General features: G+C 35.9%; 1 protein-coding gene across 6 annotated transcripts in view; it reads right to left on the bottom strand.

The window, feature by feature from the left end:
• NALCN (sodium leak channel, non-selective) overlaps window positions 1-17504 on the bottom strand; it is a 269461-nt gene that overhangs the window by 67472 nt on the left and 184485 nt on the right. For all 6 annotated transcript variants that reach the window (XM_084880254.1, XM_084880257.1, XM_084880255.1 and 3 more), the window contains exons 16-17: window positions 16548-16684; window positions 14834-14975 (exon numbers count right to left, since the gene is read on the bottom strand). In XM_084880254.1, the coding sequence (XP_084736380.1) occupies window positions 14834-14975; window positions 16548-16684 (279 nt within the window). The remainder of the gene's footprint in view (window positions 1-14833; window positions 14976-16547; window positions 16685-17504) is intronic.

The raw sequence follows: 17504 nt of genomic DNA, 5'->3' as shown, positions 1-17504 counted from the left end.
TAATTCTAAACCTGAAATTGTAAATTTACAGCTCAGAAAGGTGTCAGCAGTTGTTCATTCTGTTTATAAGCATATCAAGGATGTAGGACTTAAAAGGAAGGGTATGGGTGACATGTTTACATAAAATTTGCATAGAAAAAAAGATTAGTTGAAAAAACTTCTCTTTTTTGGTGGTTTTATTCTGTTTGTAAACCAAATACATTCAATTCCACAACATAATCATTCTTTGCTAAGTTAATTATCAAATATAAATTAAATTTAAATGTCCAAACATTCAGAGATAACCTTTTTGTCTTAAAATTTTAATTTAAAAGATGTTTCCAGAAGAGCCTGGGAGTTCAAATCAATTTGCATAGAGTTAGTTATTAAATAATTAGGAGCTGAAGGACACAGCAATAAATAGATCTAGCTGTTTTGTTTGCAATGTCTTTTACATATTTAAATCCAGATTCTCCATTTTCTCAGTTTACAGTTGAAGATCCTGAGCCATTTAACCTGTAGTTTTTGGAAGTCTGGATTTTGCTAGGTGCACATTCATGGTATAGATCACATATTCATCTGTCTTCTGTATTTCCTTTAGGTTGGCAGCTGAATACAGTTTCATCAGACTCAGATGTGATCTCTTTGGCAAGGCCATAGGTGAAGTCATAGTACAGTGGTGCCTCACACAACGAACTTAATTCGTTCCAGGAGCAAGTTTGTTATGCAAAAAGTTCGTTATGTGAAATGCGTTTTCTCATAACAATACATGTTAAAAAAAATAATTCGTTCTGTAGCATAAAATATGCTAAGATGACATAAAAAAAGATAAATTTTTTGTTATTATTTTTATTTAGATACATCCAAAAACATAATTTTTTTAAAAAAAAACACACATTTTTTTAATTTTAAGACAGACTAAGTAGAGTCTACCGAATCTTGCACATCTTCATCCATTTTCTGCTTTTTGGCCGATGGTTTCATGAAAAACCTGTCCAAAGTCGTTTGTTTTTCTCTTTTCTCCAACATCTGCCGGAAATAACGGACAAGAGTATCGGAGTAAAGATCGTTGATCCTGTTTGCTTCAGCTGAATCCGGATAGTGGGCATTGGTAAACTGAACTGCTTTCCATTTGACCAGGATGTTCTTGATGTCAGCAGTTGGGATTGGTTGATTGTTTGATTGTTGCTCCTCGTTATCAGATGACGCTTCCCTTTGAGCATTGTCCTGTTGCTGGACCAGAAGTGCTTGGAGCTCTTCAGTTGTCAGCTCTTCTTCGTGTTCCTCAATAAGCTCCTCTACATCCTCTTCCTCTACCTCTAATTCCAACCTTTGGGCCACTGTGATGATGTCCTTCACCACTTCTGTGTCATCAACTACTGCTTCTTCCTGGGTCCACGAAGGCACAAGCATCTTCCAAGCAGAAATGAGGGTCCTTTGTGACACTTCTTCCCAGGCCTTCTGTATAAGTCGTATTGCCATAAGGACATCAAATTTCTCCTTCCAAAACTTTCGGACAGTCATATTGTCTCCACCAAACTCGCATTCTTCAAACACCTTATTAAAGAGGGCTCTAGTGTAGAGTTTTTTAAAGTTCGCAATAACTTGCTGATCCATTGGCTGAAGAATGGATGTGGTGTTTGGTGGCAAATACTGCACCTTGATAAAAGGATAATTTTCCTGCAATATTTCCTCTAGGTCTTTTGGGTGAGAAGGGGCATTGTCAAGTATCAGAAGGGCTTTGAGCAGCAGTTCTTTTTCCAGCAAGAATTTCTTCACGGCAGGAGCAAAGGTTTCCAGAATCCATTCGTTGAAGATAACTTGGGTCACCCAGGCTTTTTGATTGGACTTCCAATGGACGGGCAGTTTGGACTTAGTAACGTTATTTTTCTTGAAAATTCTTGGATTTTCAGAGTGATAAACCAATAGAGGTTTGATCTTGAGGTCTCCGCTGGCATTAGACGAAAACATAAGGGTAAGTCTGTCCTTCATGGCTTTGTGTCCTGGCAATTTCTTCTCCTCTTTTGTAATGAAGGTTCTGCTCGGCATTCTTTTCCAGAAAAGACCCGTTTCATCGGCATTGAACACTTGTTGTGGGCAGTATCCTTCATCCTTAATACATTTTTGAAAGTTAATAGAGAACTTTTCTGCTTCTTTCTTGTCAGCACTGCCAGCCTCACCATGCATAGTAACGCTGTGGATTCCACACCTTTTCTTAAATCTAAAAAACCACCCCCTGCTGGCTTTGAATTCTTCTTCATTATCTTGATTGCTGCTACTTCCAGGGACATTTTTCTTTAGATCGTCATAAATTCTCTTGGCTTTGTGACAGATAATATCTTGGGTTGTTACGTCACCTTTCACCTGCCTGTCCTTAATCCAAATCACTAATAGCCTCTCCATTTCCTCGTGGATTGAAGACCTATGTTTTTCATGAAATAGTTTTGATACTCCTTTGGCTACTTTGGCTGATTTGATTGCATCCTTATTTGTCAAAATGGTGAAAATGGTGGTCTTGCTGAGGCCAAACTCTTTGACGAGGTCACACTGTTTTACCCCACATTCACTCCTTCTAATTATCTCCTGTTTCATTTCAACAGAAATCACCTTCCTGCTTTTTTTAGAAGCCATGATATAAAAAAAATATTGAGTTTAACTTAAAAGGACGACTGCCGTGATACGTGCGTGATTTAATTCGTAATGAAGAACGATTGCCGCGATACGTGCTTAAGTTAAGCGCAGTGACTAACGACTGCCTGCAGTGCCTGCGCGGAAGGATGCAATACATCGGCAGTGATTGTGGAAGCTCGGGCGAAGCAGTCGTGGAAGCTGGGGCAAAGCGGTCGTGGAAGCTCGGGCGACTTCGTTGTGTGAAACGAAGTTCGTTGTATGAATCATGAAATGAAGTTCGTTGTGTGCAGCGTTCGCTGTGCGAGGCGCTCTTTATGCGAGGCACCACTGTACTTCATAGGCAGACACATAATGTCAGGTTGTCTCTCTGTTTGTGATGTTAATAGTACTGATGCTCATTGCTTAGATCATTGATTTGCGCAGTTTGTAAAAACATTCCTTTTACATTTATTAGTTAGAATACTTTTATAACAAAGTATTTCTCTTCATGTATTGTTTGGTTAGTCATTAGTATAATTCATATGGAAAAGGCAAGATAAATGTGTTTTGTTTTGTTTTTTTTACCTTTACTTAATATTATGTAATTAATTGGTTTTCTATCAACCTCTTAAGATGACCAATTATTATTATAAAATGTCATTATGAACTCAAAGATTTAAACATACTTCATTGGTTTCAATCCATTACAATCAGATGTTATGGTAGGTCAAATGATCCCAATTGTGCTAGTGGGGAGCTTTGTCAAGTTGGCCCAGAGGTTCTTATGGTGAGACCCTAGTAGTCTTTGGCAAAGCTCCCGTGCTGTCAGATATAACAAGCTGTCCCAAACTCATCTTCTAAGTGTCCTATCCCAAATCAACAACTTTCTCTGAGAAGCTCTGGTTTATTTATTGAGAAACGGTGTTTCAAGGTCACAGTCTAGACTTCAAATGACACTTATTGCTGCAGTTACTCATTGTTTTGAGGATTTTGTCTAAAATGAATCTGATATTTTCATTTCAAATTCAGGACACAAAGTTTTTAGCTAATCTCTTCTATATGACATCTGCATCTCCTCCCCACCCCATTAAGACTCTTGATTATCAAGGACATAGAGGATGACAGAATTAGATTGTCTCATAATTACTCATTAGTTTTATTTCACATTTCATAGACAGTATCTCAGAATTACAATACCTATTCTAAAACAAAAATAAAATTAAGGAATATTTTAAAGGTGTTTGTATATATTTTTCCCATTCTCTTCTCTTATTTGGATATAAGTACTGTGCTCATATTAGCAGAGCAAATAGCTGTTACATATTTTATTCTTCACTTTAATTCTCATGTAGTCATTTAATTATATCTTGAATGCTTACCGCTACTTCTTATGTCAATATCTTACTTAGGGTCATTTTTGGAGTTTATTTCGGTTGACCAAAGCATGTTTTTATGTAGTTTGCTCAGGAATGACTTGTGAGAACAATATTACTGATATCTTACATTACTTACATTCTTACATCTCGATAGCACTTTTTTTTTTATCACTTTTAAACTTAAGGCTCCTTAATTTTTGTTGTTGATGCGATTTATAACTTTTATTAGTCTTTTCAAGAAACAGAATTTTAGTTTTATTGATATTATTTATTGCTTTTTTTCCTCATTTGACTAATATCTGCTTTTATCTATTCTTCTGCTGTTTTCATGGTTGATATTATTCTAAATACTTGGTTGAATACTTGGAATATTATCAGCCTTTCTATATTTACTAAATATACAAGGCTATATTTTCCCTCTAAAAATTGCCTTTAGCTCTAACTGGTTTGGATCAGTGGATAGATCATCAGCCTGCAGACTGAAGGGTCCCAGATTTGATCTGGTCAAGGGCATGCACCTTGGTTGCGGGCACATCCCCAATAGGGGATGTGCAGGAGGCAGCTGATCAACGTTTCTCTCTCATCGACATTTCTAACTCTCTATCCCTCTCCCCTCCTCTGTAAAATAATTTATAAAATATATATATTTTAAAATTCCATTAGCTAATTCTCATAAATTTGACACATATCATATTCATTATTTTGCAGGTCTAAATAATTTTTATTTCCATTGTGGTTTCTTCTATACTCCCTCAGTTATTTAGGATTGGTTTTAAAATTTTCAAATGTATGGGTATTTATTGTGGTTATTATTTGGTTCCTAATTTTATTACATTTTGTTTAAATAATTTCTTCTCTGGGATATTAATTTGGTTTATATTTAGAATTTCTTTGTGACACAGTAAGTGGTCATGCTTTATAAATCATTCATGTGTTCTTATCGATAAATCAGAATGTGTAACCTCTGGTCACTGAGTGAAGAACTGTATAAATGACCATTACATAAAACTGGTCAATTGTGTATTTCATATCCTATAAATTGATCATGTGATCCTTGATCATGTGTTGAGATGGTATATAAATATTTTAAACTTATTCTTAAAATTAGTCCTCATAGGTAGGTATTATTATTTCTTTTACAAATAAGAAATTAGAGGTTCATTGAAATTAGATTGTCTAAGATTACCAAGATAATAACTGCAGAATTATGATTATAACTCAGTGTTCATACCTTTTCACTACATCATGGTATCTATGTAAAATGTCACTAGGTTTGTTCTGGCTGGTGCTGTGCAATGGTTAGAGAATTGACCTGAGCATGGAAGGGTTGTGGGTTTGATTTCCAGTCAAGGGCATGTACCTGGGTTGCAGGCTTGATCCCTGGCTGCAAGAGGTAACCAATTGATGTGATGTTTTTCTCTCTCTCACTCCCCTCCCTTTCACTCTTTCTCTAAAACAACAACTACAACAACAAAAACAAACAAAACAATGGAAAAGATGTCACTAGTTAACAGTATTTATAAAGCATTTTGCATACAATACTGTAATAAAATATTGTCTGCTTGACTTGAAAGATTTGTTTTACTCACATATAAGTTCTTCTTCACTTGATCTTAGCCAAAAGGCCGAGAAGCGATTATAAGTTCTTCTTTATCCTATATCCTACAATATTACTGATATCTTACATTACTTACATTCTTACATCTTGATAGCACAAGCCAATTTTTCTTTATTCTATCTATATATGCCTAATTTATTTCCAGAATAACAACCCTGAAACACTAAAAAAGATCAATGAGCTTTACTAAGTCATTAAAGCCAGTATGGTTATAAGTATTTATATTATACATTTACTGATTCCTTAAAATCAGGGCCCTATCATAACTTTCAATTAACTAGGTTATTAATTCAATTTATTCAAACACCTGGGAGTAGCCACAGACTCATTAGGGAATATCAGATTCTTTTGGAGTGGTGGAGTGCTTAGGTATAAAAATAGCAATTTCACTTTAAAATGAAGCCATTAATATTTATTTGAGAAAGAAAACAACAAATACTATTAAGTATTAGACTAACTTTTCTGATTTGGAGTTGCTAACAATACATTTCTGTTTCTAACTGAGAAAATGTATAAATAAGGCCCTATTTTTATTTTCTCACTCAATTAAAATATGAATGGATTGATAATAATGGGAAAATGTTTATAAATATATAATGATAGCCATGGCCAGTGTGGTTAAGTTGGTTGGGCATTATCCTGTGTACTGAAGGGTTGCTGGTTCAATTCCTAGTTTGGGCATATGTCCCGGATACAAGCTTGATCCAGGTGCTAGAAGCAGCCGATCAGCATTTCATTCTTGCATTAATATTTCTCTTTCTGTCTCCCTCTCCTTTCCTCTCTCGCTCTAAAGAATCAATACAACACCTTTTAAAAATATATGAACATAAAGCACAAAATCATGGTTCAGTGAGCAGGGCTTGATGAATGTCATTTCTGCTGGAAAGGTGTTGTGTAATTATAGTAATGAGCCCCTTTATTGAATAAGTCTCTCACATAAAATATAATAATTAAAAATAATCAATTACTTAAGATTACATAGGTTGATGCCTCATTTGTCTATATTTGAATTTTTCATGCATCTGTGAACTAAAAACTAGTATCAATGTGCATATAACAGATCATGTATGGAAAGATCTTTCTATAAAGTAAAGTTTTTATGAAATTGACATTATGCTTGGAAAGAAAACATTTAAAAATGGTTTAGGTGGCAGCATGTATATACAGGTGAATACCATTATAATATCAAATATGTTTTAGAATGTGAATTTTATAGAAAGGCAGTTTTAGATGATAGATTTCTGATCTTAAATTATTTCAACATTGTAAATTCTGAATCCTGAAAAAACACACCAGGAATAAAATATACATATACATACATACATACATACATGTTTATGTATACACATTATATATAAATGTGTATGTATGTATATATAATGTGTATGTATATATATACCATATATATATATATATATATATATATATATATATATATATATATAAATGTGTGTGTGTGTGTATGCACACACACACATACACACACACACACACACATCTTCACTCTTTCTTTGGACTCCTGGGAACCCCACACATCAATCCCTGGTCTGTGTATGACACATCTTTTTATTTTTCTGTGGATTTCACTAGGTCATATGTTCCATATGGAAAAGATTGTATACTTCTTATCCATTATACTTTCCTTCATTGTTTAGCACTGTGCTGTAGTTAGTGGTTATAGGGTTAAGCCTCAGACTGACCTGTTGGCAAAGATGCAAACAAGTCCCAGCTTGGAGGGCACAGCCCTCTAAGCATAATTAAGCTTGGCCTTGTGATGTTCCCTAGATCTTTCCTGGGTAGCTAATGGGCTGTGGTAGGGGCAACAAGTGCTTCCAAAACAAGTGAAACTTACAAGAACATTGTAAATTACCTTGTTTACCCCTGACTATAAATACAGCATCAGCTTTGCAGTCTGGATCTGTTCTGTGGCCTCCGCCAGGCACAGAAGATCTACCTACACCCAGCTTATTCTCTTTGTTTGTCTGTTCTTCATCCTTCACCAGCCCTCCCTCAGGCTCGCTGAACCCTTGGTTGTCCTGGTGGGGCACACTGTGCATAGTCTGTTTTTGAAATGTATCTCTAGAATGAATAAACTTCTTAATAATAAAAGATGACTTGTTCTGGAGGGTTTGACTCAGTGAATAGAGCACTGGACCACAAAATGAAAGGTCCTGGATTCAATTTTAGTTGCAGGCTCGATTCCTGGCACTGGCCAGCATACGTGTGGAAAGCAACCAATTGATGTATCTCTCTCACATTGATTCTCTCTATGTTCCTCCCACTCCTTTCCACTCTCTCTAAAAATCTATGGAAAAATATCCTTGGATGAGAATTAATAACAATAACAAAAAGATGACTCTCTTTTCTGTTCTGCACATTTTTTTCTAACAAAAGAAATCTTTGAAATAAATGTGAATGACATAAAAATTGCAAGGGGGGACAAGTTTGAAATGTATCAATTCACTTAATATGTAGAGAAATATCGCACAACTAGAAAGAAACTAAATGACTGGAAACTTAATTGGCTTGACTTTTTTGTACTTGAATTTTATGACAATGCTTTAGTCACTAAGGTAGAGGCTTGTCATTGCAGATTTGGCCAAATCTTCTACACTTCACATCAGCTAGACTAGTGTAATGATACTGATGATGCAAAAAATGAGGGGATGGCAATATCCTCAATTATTGAAAAAATTACCCGTGTTTAATATACAGTGCTTATTGGTAAGACACTATAACATATGGTAGTTACATTTAAATTAAAGAAGTAAAAGATAAAATTACTTTAAGGTTATAGCTCATATAAACACAAAGACAAAGATTGAAAATCTGCAGAGATTTTTTTTGAAATGAAAAAATGTATGATTCTGTGTGAAAATGCCAGATGCTCCTAAACATGCAGCTGTTTGTGAATTTAGAATCCATGGTAGTCCAATGCAAGGGAGCAGGTCTCCAATTATGATTCAGTTATGCATGAACTTCAGGTCCAAATAACAAGAACATCATTAGCAGCAGAAACTTCAATACACTGAGGCTGCCACATCACTTAATAGAAAACATAACTTACAAGCAAAATGATACTCAGAAGTAGAAACAAATGTAAATTTCATATATGGGTTTAGCTATAACCTCAGCTCTTTGACACCTTTTTGGAGATAGTACCCAAACTCTTGAGTAAGAGCCTTCCATATTGCCTATAAAAGATGTGTAATCCAAGACTGATTTACTTTTGACCCTCAATGAATGTACATAGAAGGAATGCAAACAAATTACATATAACTTCAAATTTAAAATGATCACACGATTAAATGTTCTTTAAAAAAAATCACTGATAGGGAATTCCTACTTTCATGTTAGTTAAAAGCAGTAAATTTTTTATTTATTTATTTGTGTGTGTGTGTGTGTGTGTGTGTGTTTTTCCCCAGGACCCAGCACACTGTTTGCATTTAAGGATCCTCAATAAATGACTGTCAGATGAAAGAATATGTATTCAAATGCAGATGTATTTTAATAAAGTTCTGAGCTAAAACATACCACAAAGACCAATAAGAATAAAAAAAGTTTTCCCTTATATTATGTTTTTTTTTGTTGTTGTTTGTTTTTGCCCCATGATTGTAAGTAGATGGGCAATCAATGAAATACTAAAACATTAAAACATTTTTATGCTAAAGAGACAAGTACAGACATAGGGTTTTCATACTTGGTCCGATGACCACCACTTCTTCCCTCCCCGAAGCACACTACATTGCATCTTTTGGATACAGGCCCTGGTTAGGTGGTAGTATCATACAATCTCCTATAGAAATATCTTGAATGACATTGCAAAGATGCTAAGCTGTCGTTTTAGAAGATTCTTTCAGAAGAGCAAAAGCCCTAAAGATAAAAATGGGCTGTTCTCTTTTTAAAAGTGAGTAAATGTTCATCCTAGAAATTACAGATGAGGCTGAATAATTTGCTATGTGTGGAGTTCCTGGAACAAATCATCGAATACTCTATAATCACACAGAAAATTATGAAGTGCTGAATGGCAATCAACAAAGCTTTGTGAAGAGCAAATCCTTCCAGAACAATTTAATTTACTTTTTGAGAGTTTAAGACACTAGACAGGCAATAGAGGTTAGTAACTAAAATGTCATTAAAAATCAGACAAAAAAAAAATCAGATTTGGGGACAATAAGGAAAATAAATCAAGACTTAAAAGATTGTGCTCAACTACATTATTACAGCTGAAGGTTAATTTAAGTAAAGCCATTTGCCTGGATTGACTAATACAAGTCTATTTGCTGAGTCTGACTTCATAGTATAATTCAATATCAGTAACTTTTCTTTTCTGACATATGCTAGGTGCACTTAACATACATGATTAAATCATCATAAAAACCTTTAAAATAAAAATATCTATGTTATAGATGAGGATTGAAAGCCATATTACTCCATCTCTATTCTGCTCTGCTTCTCACACGTCAAGCATATTATGCTTTCCGTGACCTTCCACATTGCAGAGATGCTAAGCTGTCATTCCTCTTTACCTGGACCAGCTTCCTCCTGTATCACTCAATCTTTCTTCTCCCATAAGAAGGACTTAGGCCCTGTCTCATGGCCCAGGTGAACATCAGTTCTGCTGATATCCTTGGTCACCTCAGCACTTCCAGCTGTCCACCTGTCCCCTCTCCTTTGACCACTTGCCATATGATCATTTTAAGTTGGTCACTGGACCCCAACCCTTGTTCAGGTGACTATTTTCAGCTGTTCCTCAGGCCCTTGTTTGGCTGACCAATGAGCCATACTGGCTGGCTTTTTAGCTCCTAAGAAAGGGTGACTTCCCAATCTCTGGAAATTGGCTTAAGGGCCTAATACCCACAGCGGCAGGTCACCTTCTGCTCACAGACTGCCTCTGGGTTCAAATATAGGATTTATTTATACTTTTGGTTAACAGGATTAATCCATAAAAACACCATCATGTTTTATTGGTCCAATAACTATGTTGTGGCTGTATTGTCAATAACAACTCTTCTGGCCTTGGTAGCCTAGATGGTAACAGCACATGGGTTAGGTAGAGGGGTAGGTGTTCGAATGTTGCAGAAGAGTGAGATTTTTACTAACCGTGCAGATCAAATGTCTCTATGGATGTTTTAGAGGGGACCAAATGCCCACTAATCATAAGAGAGAGAGCAGAATATTTGAGAAATACTCACTGTTCTTAAACATATGGGTTCTGGCACTGTATAGGAGTTGGCTGGGACAACCCTGATCCTTCCCTGTGCCTCAGATTGATATAACTGTGAGTTTATTCATTTTTTTCAGGCCATTGTAGATTTTGATCCCAGAAATGGCATGCCATCCAGGACAGCAGGACAGAAAGATCATGTAGCTCAGTTAAAGAACAGCTTGAATGTCCTGATCCAACTATAATGGAATCTTGACTTTGATGAGATGATTCACATCTGAGGACTGACTGGGCTGCTTTGTTAACTAGAGTTATTCGAAAGCCAAGTTTCGTCTCAGTTTATTAACAAGCATTCAACTTAATAAACCTATTGAAACCTGTAATCTCAATAATATGGAGAAAAAAAAACAGGTAGAAAACCATTGACTTTTTCCTTCTGCTTGGAGACTAGAAAAACTCCTCTCAAGATTTGCAGATTTATCCTTTCTGTAGGATCTGGGCAGGCCACAACAATGGCTTAAGGCTTTCACATTTTTGTTTGCTTATTGTTTACAAGGAGAAGAACAAGTATTTTAAATCATATGATAAATGTTACTGAACATGACTATTTTAAAAGCATGGTCTCTGCAAAGTGAGGTTGCCATAGTAATTGTTTATTGGAAGTTTAAACCCTGGGTAATTACTCTGAGAAAATCTTGCTTTACATGTGCTTTTGTGTTTCCTGCATTGCTTAATCACTCTCACTCCCCCTTTCCCTTAGCTTTTATTGTCAGGTTTGTTCTCTCTCCACCCCCCCCCCCCTCCTTCACTTGTGATCTTTAGGTTCTTGGGACTCTGCTTTTCCTGGCGTAAGTGCTTCCCTGTAGTGTAGTGAAGTTTCCCCCTTTCCGGTAATCATTAAGGGAAATGTTTTATTTTATTGTTTCTTTGTCATATTATAGAATCACTGATAAGCCAGACTTTCATTTTCTTTTTATTTCTTACCACTCTTTGAGGAAAAAGTCTCAATTTGTGTTGCACGGTATTGGAAGAATTTTTTTCACATAAAGTGAAGTGCCTTGCCATCCATATGACACTGACTGCATTTCCAAAGACAACTAGGATTGTAATGGAAATTTCCTAATATGTTACTGGGGAGCTAAACTCTATCCAGGATTTTTGTTGGTATTTATATATTTTTGCTTTTAAGTGGCTCTAGGGTTTCTTAATAAAAGTGAAAAAGGCTTGCCATATTAAAAAGTGAAAGTACCAAACTGCTTTGTCTTTGATTTCTGCTTCCTGCAAATCATCACCACTGATGTTCAATAGGTGGGATTGTCTGGTCCAATGGCACTCAACAAGAATGATGAGTCCTAAATATTTACGATGAACTCCAGTAACTGATGGAGCTGAAACGAAAGATGTTAAGTTTACTTTTCTGGCAACCTAAGCTTTAAGAATGGATGGCCACATGGTAGGTCTTCTTGCTGCTGCCACACTGGGTAGCAGCCACTACGATGAAGAGAAAACACGTTCTCTATATCCCACTTTCTGCCTTGGAGCATTTACCCAGATCATGCAGGCTGTTAAGGAGATAAACCATATTATCCCAACTAGGCTTACTTGGGAATGAAGGGCAGCCTAACCATCATTGACAATTTTTCTTGTATAAGATCATGTATTGTGTATTTCAGTCAACTGACCTTATAGATAGGGGACTGCCAGCCCTCTTCAACAATTTTAGTTTCTTCTAGATGCTAAGTCACTTGGATATCACCAAGAAGCAGTGTATTACCAGTTCGTTGTATTTTAGGAGATTATGAGGGAGGCTCAAGTATAAGATTACAGAATACAACTATAATTATCCTCTTACTTTCAGTTAATTAAAGATAACTGTTAAATGAGAAGATTTTTTAAAAGCCCCCAAAATATAAGGACACAAAGAAATCGGAAATGGCATATGAAGTTCTCTGAGTGTAACCTAAAGCCCCTGGGAGGGATGCTGGTGGCACACAAAAGGGTAGGACAAATTCTCCTTAATCTCCACCCACAACTCTCCACACCTGCCAAGAATCTTTTACACTTTTTCCTTACCTATCTCAAATCATGTTGTTCAAATTTTTGAGAAACATTATGTTTCCTTTTAGAGAGAAAATAAATTTTCTGGACTATAATTTAATTTTGTGATTCCTGTGGGATAATGTTACCAGTGATTTTTAAAAAGCATGTTCTGGATTTGACACTTTGGGCATAAATGATATCAGCTCACCACACTCTTCCTGAAGAGAGCTGGTCACAACCCTATGTGAGGTTTCAATGCACACCTCTGGCTTAACATCTTTTGATATAAAATTTAGAAAATAAACATTCCTACTATATAAAATGCAATTTCAGACTCATTGGATGAAACCAGGCTATTTTATCCTCTCACCAGATTATTAGCTGACATATGAACTTTTGTATCCATGCCCTATACATAGTATTGAGTGAAATATAATGTAGAGAATAAAGGAGACATATTTAATAATAATAATAAATAATAATAATAATAATAATAAAAAGTTTAAGTCTTTAAGATGGTTAAAAGTACTGTATGTGCATATGTGTGCACACACATTTCATAACTTTTCACTCAAAATTCAAAGGCAAAGGATGATCTTAGTTGAGATGAAATTATTGACCTGGAAGGTCAAGCTAAATGAATATTTTAAAGCATAGAAGAAAAATAGAGAGACACCAATCATAAGAGAAAATGAGGGGGTGGGGGGAAGTAGATGGAAAAGTAATAATTGAATAAATAATAAACATTTTCCTGACAAATATTTTAGTCTGCCAACTGAGAAGACTCCCAAGTTTGGACAGTTCAAGTGATAAAAGACATACAAAGTATATCACAGTAAAGTTCTGAACTCTAAGGATGTTCAGGAAATCTTACAAGCTTCCCCAAAGAAATCAGAAAACCAACGAACAAATACATAAATCTAATTACTTTCAAGTGAAAAAAGAAAAGATATTGGCATTAGGTTTGCAATCTATAATGTTGGAATCTATAATATAGAAGAATGATATCCTTTGATAATTGAAAGACAATCTATTGATATAATAATAAAAGTGTAATATGCTAATTAGACCGGACATACTTCCTTCCAGACAAAGCTGCAGAGGTGGTAGGGGCCAAGGCTCTTGCATGAATTTTGTGCATCGGGCCTCTAGTAAGTAAATAAAAATACTTGAACAAGAACAGACATGTTGGGAAGTTCAAGTTTGAGTAGGGGATGGTGGGAAAGAAGGAGAAGAGAAAAGTGAAGGTATTCTGATAATATGATCCTTATGGGGTAGGAGGGTAATGGGAGGAAGAAATAGAGAATGTTGGAGAATGAAAGAGTTGGTATTTTATTTTCATATAATTTTAGAGAAATATGTATTTGATTATAAACAAAAAGGGCATCATGATTTAAGGGAATGAAAAAAAACACACACTAAGACTTTGAGGAGAAATACTTGCAAGTAAATTAGATGCCTTTGCAAGCTCTCATCTTTAATCTCATTTAAACATTCATCTTTCATGTTCTAACAGTGGAATATAAGAAAAAAAATTCATGTCACTTTTCAAATGACAAAGAGGTAAATCACAGCATGAGTAAGATAATGTGTCTTAGAAAATTCCTGCCACTTACTAAGTACTCATTAAGTGTTATTTATTTTGACTGGTTTTAGAGAAACTTGCTCTGGCTATTCTCCTGGTGTATAACAACTAAAATAAGCATGGTTTCTGGCAAAAGGCAACATACAGGCAACCGTTAAACCTGGGCTGAACCTTAGGGCCCTGAGCCCTTCCTGCTGCAGGTGAGAAAAGGCAGATTAGAGGAGGGAACAGACCTATCCAAAAAGACACTTCTGCTACATGGCATGGCTCAAATGCACACCTATAAACACCCAACATTTAAATTTGTGAATTTAACAATGGTAGGTATAATGATTCCTCCTACAAATAAATGTTTCTTCATTATTCTCCTGATTTCAGAACTCCACACAGTTCTGTGGTTTTGTTCTCTAACATATGCACGTAAGAAAAATGTGGTTAGTAGAGACAATGGTTCTTACTTTTTGGTCAATGTATTTGTTGTCCTCAATTGCCGACCGTTTGGAGTGATCACAGGATGAGGAAGAGGCTGACGGAAGGCTTCTTAAGAGGCAGCAAGAGTCCTGTTGCTGGCGATCAATAAACTGCTTCATAAAACTTTCCCTTTGCAAAGGAAGTAGACATACATGAAGCATTATTGATGAGATGGAGCAAGTGATGGCATTTTGCTTTAGCTACAATAAAGCAATGGCAAAGTTCGTAGAGAACAAGATATGCCATATAGCAAGATCAGTGTGTAGATTAATTACCAAAGTAATGAATTTAGAGAAAGTTTCTTAAATCTTGGTCATTCCTGCTTTGAAAAGGTAATGTCCCTGAAATAACTTTTAAAATATACTATGAATTTTGCAATTCATAGTTTCTTTTAATCCTATTGTGGTAGTAAGATACTTTTCCCCCTTTCAAGACTTGAAAGAATTAGCTTATTTCTCTGAACTTCTAATCATCTTAAGAATCTCTGAGAGATAATTTTGCATTTAAAGACCCAAAATAATTTTTAAAAAATTACTTCATCTGATCTCTACAGCATGGTGAGAATTCAAATAGCATCTTTTCAAATAATCACTAGTCTTGTATCTAATTTACGTCTCTTTTATTCCTCATATTTTCAGCTTTTAAATTAAAAAAAATCAGAAATGCAAAATATATTTCTATTTGAATTTTAAATATTATTGTACCACCTCTAGTCTCACACTTTTATAATGGCCCCATAGAATGTTTTTTAAAACCAGTTATATATTAAGGTCATATTTCATATTACCCTGCTTCTGTTTGTAATTTTTGACCTATAACTAAAAGAATTTCCTTTAATTTTTTTTAAAATAAGTGTTTTAAAACATCTCCTATGCAACTGCATAATTGGAGGGCAAAATGGTAGAAAATCAAATTGGTGTGAGTGGGTAATGCCATGGTTCTTCTACCAAAAAGTGGAAGACAAATTATATTGTAATCAGACATGGCACTCTATACAAATGTTGTTACAGTAGTACGCAAACCGGCCAGTGCTATTTCTCTGTGGATTTGAAAATAGAAGGGCCTCCATTGAGGGTCAGAGGTGGATGTCTATCTGCTATCTCTGTGACCTTCGATAACCTTTGCCAGTTACCTGGGTAGTCAAATCCCTGAGGAGCATCTTAGGGAGGAGCAGTGGGTAGCAGCCTTCTGGCTAAGGCTAATATACTTGTCAGATGACACTGCTCTGAATATACTGCTTAAAGGGGTCAATGGTTTTGAAAACACAGGTAGAGTAGAAACAACATAATAATAAAGAGCTAATATACTAATGGTTGGGACTCTGTAATGCGTAAAGACCCATCGCAGGAGGCTGCCTATGTGTACAAAGGGGCATTGCTCCCCAGACAGGCAGAAACAGGGAGGTGCCCAGAGGAGGCAGGACCAGCCCGAGGGCCTGAGGGCGGGGCTTGAAGCGGTCAGAGAAAGCCAGAGGGGTCAGGGGTTGGGCCAGGGCACTGGAGCTCTGCTTGGGGAGGTTCTGGTGTCAAGGCAGGGCGGTGGCCAGAGGGTGGGTGGAACTGTGTGATTTTGCGCACTGGGTTCCTAGCAAAGAATAACTTTAAAAAATCCATACCCACATGGGTTTAAAAGAAGAGCTGAATCAGATGTAAGATGGGTCATTGACAGTGTATTTAGGTAAGCGAAGAAATACATTCCTACCTGATTTTAGGAACTGTGAAATCTGAAGGAAGCTTTGAGATTTTCACCATCTGTGGTCTGTTTGGAAATTTCTCGAAGATTCGAAGGCGCAGAGGGAGTTTTTCTTTGGTGTCTGCATTTGCTTCACTTTGCTTTAACTGAAGGAAAAAAAAATAGAAAGAAGGAGAAAAGGGAGGAAACTATAGTACTGTAAGTCATAGATTATGGAATTTTTTGAATCAAAGAAACAAGAGTTGTTGCACGAAGACACAGTAGATGGCAGCAAAGAACTACCAAGCATACTTCTGTCCCTGCCCTCCATGGCTCTGAGCGCTCACACTGAGCACGGGAAACAAAAACAAAACTAAAACTAAACAAAAATCTAAACCAGAAAAAAAAATATTAGAAGAAAAAAATGTATGTGATTTTATTCCCATATGTAGGCCCCTTTTTGCACTAAACATTTTTTATTGTTGACTTACTTACCACTAACATAGCTAAACAATGTTTTATAAATGTGTGCTAGAATTAGAATCCAAAAGGATAACATAATAAATGAAAATCCTAAGTAGTAATATTTTAAAAGAGGGAAAATGTGAAGAAAATTGGTCAGTTATTGTAGCAGATTACAAAGAAAAGCTCAAAATGGAAACAACACAGAAGAATTTTCTATATAGTAAAAAAGATGGTCGGGAATTACTACATTATGTGCCATTAAATATCCCTACAGGAAATGATAAGCAAGTGGTATGTAGGCATGTATTTTTCTCTAAGATAATTTAAACATTTTTTTTAAAAAATTTGATCATTGACAGTATCACAGGTGTCCCCCATTTTGCCCCTTTTGCCTCACTCCACCCAAGCCCTCCCCCATGCCTTCTCCACACTACGGTCTATGTCTATGGGTTACACACATATGAATATATATTCTTTGGTTAATCTCTTCCTGTCCCCTCCACCCTCCTCTATATTGAGATC

Source organism: Pipistrellus hanaki (assembly GCF_964339955.1).
Source record: "Pipistrellus hanaki genome assembly, chromosome: 3".
Lineage (NCBI taxonomy): Eukaryota > Metazoa > Chordata > Mammalia > Chiroptera > Vespertilionidae > Pipistrellus > Pipistrellus hanaki.
Note: the sequence above shows the minus strand (reverse complement) of the source record. Positions and strands in the feature narration are given on the sequence as shown.